The 9061-nt window shown below is 36.2% G+C and overlaps 1 protein-coding gene across 2 annotated transcripts; it reads right to left on the reverse strand.

Annotated features, from left to right (window-relative positions):
- Positions 1-29: 29 nt before the first annotated feature.
- LOC125871195 (arginine biosynthesis bifunctional protein ArgJ, chloroplastic) lies at positions 30-8712 on the reverse strand. Of its 2 annotated transcripts, none has more exons than XM_049551797.1 (17): positions 8538-8712; positions 7901-8032; positions 6949-7072; positions 6612-6685; positions 6090-6134; positions 5823-5873; positions 5673-5741; positions 5426-5484; positions 5159-5228; positions 4715-4795; positions 4553-4639; positions 3791-3913; positions 3226-3288; positions 1900-1977; positions 1673-1818; positions 1147-1217; positions 30-384 (listed from the first exon to the last, which is right to left on the reverse strand). In XM_049551797.1, exons 1-17 carry the CDS (start codon positions 8598-8600, stop codon positions 302-304), a joined length of 1419 nt encoding a protein of 472 aa, XP_049407754.1. In that variant the 5' UTR covers positions 8601-8712; the 3' UTR covers positions 30-301. The 2 variants fall into 2 exon arrangements, with proteins under 2 accessions (XP_049407754.1, XP_049407755.1); XM_049551798.1 differs by having other exon boundaries at positions 7901-8026; positions 8538-8708.
- Between the last annotated feature and the right edge of the window lie 349 nt (positions 8713-9061).

A 9061-nucleotide genomic window follows, 5' to 3' on the forward strand; every position in this document is an offset into this window, starting at 1 on the left:
TGTAAGCCAATCACAGTAACAAGACTTGGAAATAAATAAGATACAAATTTATAAAAATAATGGACGCCGCGCGCTGAATTTAAGGTACATGCCATAGGAGCTTCTAGTTTATAAGATGTGTGAAATGATGAAATAACAACTTGGAAAGTCTTGTCAATCTATAGCAAAATTTTGCTGGTTCCAGCAGTATCCATACATGTTACTTTGCATTTGAATTTTACAACTACAGAACCAATAACAATGGCTGAGCCTGAGCTGCTTTATTAGGAGAGACTTCAATCTTTGAACAACACGTCCTGTTTCATGTTGTGTACTCTGCGTTAATTTTGACATAATCATAACTCAAGTCACAGCCCCATGCTAGTCCGCTTCCTGGACCATCACCTGCACATGGAGAACACGCGACTGAAATTTATACGTACAAGATTACTTAATAATACGGGCAAAGAAGCCACAAAACTACAGTGGATACAAACAAATCCATGAAGCATGAACAAAGCAAATGTTCAGATGAAGGTAAGAGACCATAGTAGTGACATTGAGTCATCTTTGTTGAACCTCAGAAGGTGGAACCAGAGGATAAGAAAGTGTTATGGAAGAACACACATTGCCCCATTATCAGAGGGCTTCGTAGTTTGAAAGGGGGTGGGAGACACTACCAAACTAAAGTCGCACTGGAAACTGTATATGCACATATGTAGAGCAGATAGATATTATCCTGTCCACCTGAATGTATGAACCGTTTTCACTATCATGGAGATCAAGAAGGTAAACTTTTAAAAACACTCACTCCTATATTGAGGTAGAGAGGGGAGCAATCAAAATGATAATTGCAGTGACAAGAAGTTAAGAATAGTTGTTGAAAAGATGCCCTGTCAAGTCTGAAAAAACAAGAGGTAGTACTGATCTCAACATCTCAAGCAACAGTGATTGTCGAGCATGTTGGAAACAAGTCTCAGTTCATGTCATCTTAGATAGATAATCAAGTCAATGCACTCTTCAAAGACTAGTTTGCATAGGGACAGTCTTCTGGGTACTTATATCTCTAAAGTTAGGTTGTGATGCCATGGAGCTGGTTTAGTTTCATCACGATACACCAATGCAGAGGAAGTACAATGTGAATATGCCTGTTTATGTTAAACTTACCAATAGATATTTGAATTTCAACAGTGCCATGGACTTCACCAGCCTTACGGAGATAATTGCTAGCTGCAACTCTGCAAAAAGACCCAAGATTATGATGTCCAAAGAGAGACAAACAAAAAGAGGAAGGAAAAAAAATCTAAGGAAGAACATCACGTGCTAAAGCGTATAGAGCAATATAAATGAGGTGGTATGTACTTTAGGTCTAGCATCCTACTGAATACTGGAGCAAGAACCACTAATTTGAGGTTGAGATATTATCCAAGACAAAAGAACTATTTTACGCTCTATAATGGCTAAGGCCTCACCAGGAAAATTAAGCATTCAAGAGCTAAAGGAATTGGTTATGTATTGATCAGAAAATCAGAGTAGCATCAAACTTAACCAAAATGAGTTGGTTAGTGTGCTTGTAGGTGTCTGTTTAAGAAGCGTTATAGTTCTCTCTAGAGACAAGAACTGACACTAGAAGGCAATTCCAGGGCACATGCCTAATAAAGCAATACAAAATGGGGGGTATTGTTCTCCATACCTATCAAATGGAAGTGGTTGCCCTGCTTCCATAAGCACAATATCTCCAAGTGATATCTGAAGCTTGTCAGCGTTGAAAGGAATACCTGCATAGCCAGCAGCACAAGCAATACGGCCCCAATTTGGATCCCTACCGTATACAGCAGCCTGATTACAGAAAGGAAAGTATCAGTAAAATGTACTTTCTAGATAGCTCCAAGTAGATATGCAAACTAATTCATTTCATACCTTGACAAGTGAAGAGGAAGCCACTGAACGTGCAATCTTTGCTGCTTCAGCTTCTTTATCAGCACCATCAACCCTCACCTATGTCCAATTAGAGAGGAGTAAAACTTTAAAAATAAAAAAAGAGATTCTAGAAGCTTTTGTGTATATATGCTCATCAATGAACTGGAAGATTAAGAAGCCACATTTTAAACATTTTTTCAACTGAAAACACATGATTGTCCCCTTTTTTTTTATAACCGAGAAATCCTGGAGGGCGAGTGGCGTGCAGTTTGAAACTCGATGGATAATGGACCTGTCCTTTTACCCTTCTCCACTTAGATATTGTCCTTTATCATGCCAAGTGACAAAGGAATTCAAATCTAGTGTCAAACCAAAAAAAAAGAATTAATATTCTGTGTATCCTAATATTTAAAACACTAGTACCTTCACCCTACCATAACCTGCATTGTGATCGAGCACTCCGCCATAGCTTGATTTCTTTCCTTATTTATAGCAAAGCTACCATCTTCCAGTATTGGTATAAACATCAGATAATGCAAATTTCTTTCATGACCTTCTACTTATATTAGTTATATGTATAACCATGCGCGCCCTCAACTAATTCAACAGGGTACTTGTTACCTCCCAACTCCTACCAACACAGGTACTCGGGTAACTTATTCCTACCAACACAGGTACTCGGGTAACTTTATTCACTAAGACTTGGACATATGCGGAAAAACCACCTAATGTTTTTGCCTCCACTAGGAATTGAACATGGGACTTCATAGCTCTCATCTCACTTCATTGACCATTTTTGCCACACCCTTGGGTGCCCTTTGCTGGGAAATGAACCTAAGACGATTTACATGTATTTATTTCTATGACCAAGACAAGATATCCTTTTTCATCTTTGATACCTTCAAATTATTCTTTTAAATTTATCCTTAACAAGCTCAACTATGATAACCCATTCAATCGTTCTCGTTTTTTATGACGCTGTCTGGACCGCACCTTGATTGCCACCCGACAGAGTGCTACAACCCACAAGCACATCCCCAGTAAACATGCCCACCAAAGCTGAAGAAAATGAACTCACACCATGTGTTGTAGTCAGGATCCGAACCTGGGATCTCTAGTTTCTTACTCCTATACCTCAGCTACTCAGCCATCTGTTTAATCATTCTTTTCTAGTATTCGTCTATGATCAGATTAGCATAAATGAAAATAAGATGAGAACTACTTTTCTACAGTTGGTTGCTAAGCTTATGCATGTTTAAGAAACAAGACTAGGAGCAAATCGAAGTTGGTCAAAGCTCATAAGGAATTTAATAAAGAAATACAGACCTCAATCAAACATGTTGCTCCTTCGCCATCCCAAGCTATTGATTTTGCTAGACCCTGCATTACCTGTAGTGGAATCGAGTCAATCCTGCAAGCTATAAGGATATACCTTTTTTGATGATGAGTTATCTGGAAATTCCTCTATTATCATGTTCATAATACTTCACAGGTCACAAGAATCTTCGTTTGTGACCAGTAATTTTGCTAAGCTATATAAATGCTCTTGCTTGAAAGCGATTGGCGTACAATCCATTATGGCGAAACCCATGACAAAAGAGTGTCCAGGCTGAACTATTCAACACAAAGATCAAGTTATTAAAATCATAGAAACATGAATCGAAATCATCATGCTGAAAGTCCATTTCATCACAAATTTGACTCTTCTACTATCTTATAAGACAACAAAAGAGGTAAATAAGAGAAACTTTATGGAAGGTTGAAGATGCTAATTTCACAGAAACTTGTAAGGAGACAGAACTGGACACAACCTAGTTACGAACACACTATCCTGGTCAAGATAGACTAGTCGGATAAGAATAAAGAAAATAAAGGAAATTATTGCACATACAGCATCAAGGCAGTTTTGTAGGTGTTCTGCCTCGGAGGAGTTCAAAGAAGAAATCTCATATGATTCTGAAAGTCCACTGGCAAGAGCAATGACAGCATCATTTGTACTAGTGTCTCCATCGACCTGTCAAAATATATGCTCTCCTGGGTTTAGATCATGCAACAGAGTCATTGAATACATTGTTGTGTCTATTATGAGGATAAACAGAAATGCAGTACACAAAGCAAATGAACATGAATTCATTTGAAATATGTGAACAGGCTGAGTCAAATCAATCAGGGAGTTTATTAGCATTATAGGGAAATGGATTTGATAAAATCACACAACTTAAACTTGCAACCAAAAAACTAACACAAGACTGCTCAACATTACAGAAAAAATAATACGTCTCAGATATATCATGCGAAAGACCTTCTACCAGTACTGATGTAGCAAAACCACACGGCATCAATCTCTATTCCTCAGACCCACAAACCAGGTGGAAACAACTTGCATAAGTTTCATGAATCTAAAGCTTTACTTCAATAAATTTACATATAGATTGCCAGAGAAGAAAAGAAAATAGAATAAGGAGAATATTTAAAATTTTGATCTATTTGACAATTAAACTTTCAGTGAACTCAAAATTTAGTTTGATAATTAATTACACCAGAAATGTTCATATGCAACTCAGGGAAAATTTCTACCATTGAACTCCAGTCCTCATGCATGATCAGAATAATGTTTTTTTATTATTAAAACAATATAAAATTTCTTACTTACAGTAATTTGATTAAAACTTCGATTTACAGCAACTTGTACCATCTTTTTCCAAACATCACTTGTAACCGAGGCATCAGTAGTTACCACCTGCGTAGTTGCTCGAATCCAGTAAGCTACTCTCACTGCTTAAGTGGAAACGGGAGGAATTCTGAAGATACTTACACCAAGCATTGTTGCCATGTTAGGATGAATCATCCCAGAGCCCTTTGCCATGCCCCCAACTCTGATTTGAGTTCCTCTTACCTGAGCAGAAGTACAGATATATATATCATTACGAATCCATTATAGTTTCTTTCCTTTCAGAAATGGGAACTTAAGGATACACAAACTACAGACGGTCTTGAGTCCGACTATACATTGATTTCACCTAAGTGCTAAGTTACTGCTTTTGGTCCGGATTAAGCATATAGCTTTGAAAATGGAACTTGAATGATTAAGAAAACTACATGATAATTATTTCAAAACCATAATTATGACATCTAATAGAACTCTACCCAATATAAATAGCTTGACTCAAACTGTCATACAAATTAAGAGAGTAATGAATAATAGCATTGAAGAACCTTAATCAAAACTAACACACAAATGCTGGAAAATTAATCTTACCTCTGTTTCGACAGCCACACTCTTACTAACAAGATCAGTGGTCGTTATAGCTACAGCTGCAGAATTTGCCCTACAAATGCCATGTGAGATCAGCAATCTGTACCCAGAACAGACCATCTAGAGTGGATTGAAGTTCATTATTTAGAACAAATGAATACAAACACGAATGGGTAAGTATAAGGGAAGAAAGATACAGAATTAATATAGGATAAAATCCGATGATGCCAATTAAAAATATAAATTATTACATCAGAAAAAGATGATTACCCCTCCACGGTTGGTGAAAGCTGTTTAACAAGATGTGGGAGTGAGTTGAGAAGTGCTTCCTGCAAGTGATGTAAACATAAAAAAAAACGGGGTTACTGGTCAAGGAAAAAACTCGCACGGTAAAATCATACACAAATATGCCAAAGAAATGTAAATTCAAGGCATACAACATTGGGTATTGTTGTATGCAAGAAAGAGGTTCAAGCAATTAGGAAAAATCAATTAAGTGCAACATGTAAGCATTTACCTTCTTTATTCTTTGACCTATTACACCAGTTGATTCGATCAAGACTTCGTCTTGCTTCAGTTGAAGTAACTATTACAATTGAAAATTATTGAAAATTACTATCAGAAACCAAATATCTAAAATCTAAACCAAAATGGACAAACTGCAAACCTTAGCTAGTGCACTTGAGCATTCTATTACATCTTGATAACCTGCATCACCCTGAAAGGGAAATTCTGAAAATCTCAAGTCACATTATCAAATAACGCAGAAAAGTGATATGACATCATCACAAAGCCTATCACTTCTTTGAGAAGTTGGATGAGTCTGGATTTGCTTTTACTGCCAATCAAATTGAAAATAGAGGAGGAGATGCACACTGCTTTGAACTAAAGTTCAAAAATTGAGCTTTCAATTAAAACATTCAGGAGAAATTACCGTTGCTGCGTTAGCTTGACCAGCATTTATTAATACCGCACGAGCCTGAAAAGTAGTAGTATTCTTATAAGAAGACAAGATTTCAAAAGCAGTCAAGTTCGCTGCAACCAATCCATGACATCAGGTTACTAATATATACTTCTAATATGCTTCTTGGATTCACAAAATAGTAAAAATTCATTAAAGTCTGGATTCATTCCTAAATATAAATGGAGATGCATCCTTTTCTCTAATAAATCATAGAAATACAAAAGCATCAGCTTAAACTTGTGAAGGAGACCAATAAGATAGCATGATAGCTTAATTTAAAACTTTTTTCGACTCAATAGTAACCAATTGCAACGACTTTTCTTCTTTTTGTATCTCATCATTGCATAAGTCAATATAGGATAAGCAAACAGTATGCAGAGTACAGAACTACAATAGCACATGAAAGTTGAGAGTTGGCAGTTCTAGAGGTGACAAAAAGTTCTTTCACCACAAGTGAGAGACAGAACAATAAGTACAAAGTCTCCTACATACCGTTTTAGATGCATTTAGTGCGCTTTTACAGTATAGTACAGGTGCAGCTGCAACAACATTTGTAGTAAATGCCCCTGGATGAAAAACAAGAAAATGGTGATTCCTGATTCATCGGTTTCTATTGGTTGATTGTTAGATGGTAAGTTTTAACACAACCGCCAAACAAATGTGTTCCTTTTTCATTTCAAGAAAGCCGTATGTTTCTTTTCTCTCCCAAGGAAGGAGTGGGTGGGGGAAAGGAGGTAAGAATTCTAAAAAAGCAACAGTATAGTTTTTCACTCATGAACCTACGAAAAGCTCAACACTGATGACCTAGGACTATATCAGGGTAGCTGACCTGCAGATATGGCATCTACATCACAAGTGACGAGGGCGAGATCAGGTTTCTCTCCAAGAGCACGCAATCCACCATACATCCCAGCAGCTTTGAAACCCTTTGCAGCAGTAACACCACCAGGAATCTACACATTTGAAGCAGTCTAAGTTGTCTACAGACAAAATTATATCATATTGATCCTGAATCATCACCCGTCCAATTAGAAAACTAATATCAAACAAGTGGAGGAAACAGAAACAACGAGGTTCAGGAAAAAAAGACTATTATTCCTGTTTGCATAATTTTGATCAAGAACCATATACTAGCAACATATATACATACAGATATAGATATATAATTTAACAAATTGGATGAGCTTAAGCTTACAATAGATCTTTGCTTGCTTTCTCCTGAAATGAGGGTCTGGCAAAATTATGCTAGCACTACTTTTAGAATGTTGACCCCATTCCCCAATTATCTATCTTGTCTCTAGCTAAAAATATTGTAGCAGCTGTAAAATGTCTATTAGAGTAGCTTAGAGTGGCTGTATTTGCTTTTATTCACCACTTTCTAGCACTAATTAGGAACTCACCTGTTTCATAGTACCACATTATATCTCAGACACTATTGTACAGAAAGCTACGTCTCAATCTCAGTAGATAAAACAGTCGCACCAATCAAAGAGATTACAATACTTGATAACATTATAAATATGTTAGTAAAGGTATAATGTAATATTTAGATTTCTCTTTCGTGCAAGCTGGCCATGTACCACCATCGTAAATATAAAAAAAAGGTGTGATATTTACATAAACGTCTAGCTGCATATACCTCCTAATTTAGTATTTAAACAAAATTGGCCCGAATAGAGTGGAACGTATATAGTTGAATCAGTACGACAACTAGTTAGCATTGAGGTGTAGTTGTTTGATTGAAACAAGAAACATATAAAGAGAGGAGAGAAGCCCCTCACCTGCTGCCATGGTCCTTCAGGGAGAAATATAGGAGCTGCTGGTATATAATTTGATGCCTCTTTTGACATTGATATAACTGTAAATACTTTACAATCTCTCTGAAAACACCTTGGCGAACCACGTACCTGCAGCTTAAAATTTCACACTTTTTACCTACTGTAAACTGAAAACATCACAGAAAAAGAACCCTTTTTTACACCCAAGGTGTAGCTTAATGGTCAATGAAGTGAATTGAGAACCGTGAGGTCTCACATTCAAACCCCAATAGAAACAAAATAAAAATACACTAGCTAATTTCTTTTCATCAATCCTAGCCTCGGGACTGGGGAGGTAACTGGTATCCTATGGATTTAGTCGAAATGTGCACAAGCTAACCCAGACACCACGATTATAAATAGAAAAAAGGAAAACAGAACCCCAACACACAAAATGCAAGTAATTTGAGCACCATCAAGCAATTACACAAATGAAATACACTAACAAAATAAAGGGACATTTTTACAATAAAAATCAAGATTCTTGATTCTTAGATTAGCAGTAAGAGTTCAACTGAAACTACCATATCCCAAACTCATTTCTGCAGAAATTTTTATGGGTAATCAAACAGAACATTAAAGGGTAAGATAAAAAACTAACCTTTACACCATTGAGGTCTGAAAATCTGCTGACAGAGATGAAGTGAGGAACAGATAGAGGCATTGTTTGGTGGGTCAGCTAAAGAGTTTTGAATTCAAATCTTTGTGCATAAATTGAACATAAATCTGTGAAATTATTAACACTGAAAAAGCAAAACAAAGAGAAAAAATTGTTCAATTACTGGGAGTAGGTGTATAATACAGTGGACAAAAAGATTTTGGGACAACCTAGGTTTTAATTTAATTAATTAATTAGTTAATGGAGTTACCTATTATTATTATGCTCGTGTTTTTGGTGTTAATTATGTTTATGTTGGCCGTGATTCATGATTATTTAGTATTTCCTCGGTCCCTAACTACTTGTTCACATTTTATTTTTTAGTTCTCTCTTATTATTTGTCAATTTTGACAATTCAAGAAAGGACAAAAAAAAAAATTATTCATTATACCTTCAATTAATTACTTTGAAAATGATAGAACTAGTTTTTAATTCATCTACTTCATAATTAATAGGGGTAAAATGAT

This window comes from Solanum stenotomum, chromosome 7 (genome assembly GCF_019186545.1).
Source record: "Solanum stenotomum isolate F172 chromosome 7, ASM1918654v1, whole genome shotgun sequence".
Lineage (NCBI taxonomy): Eukaryota > Viridiplantae > Streptophyta > Magnoliopsida > Solanales > Solanaceae > Solanum > Solanum stenotomum.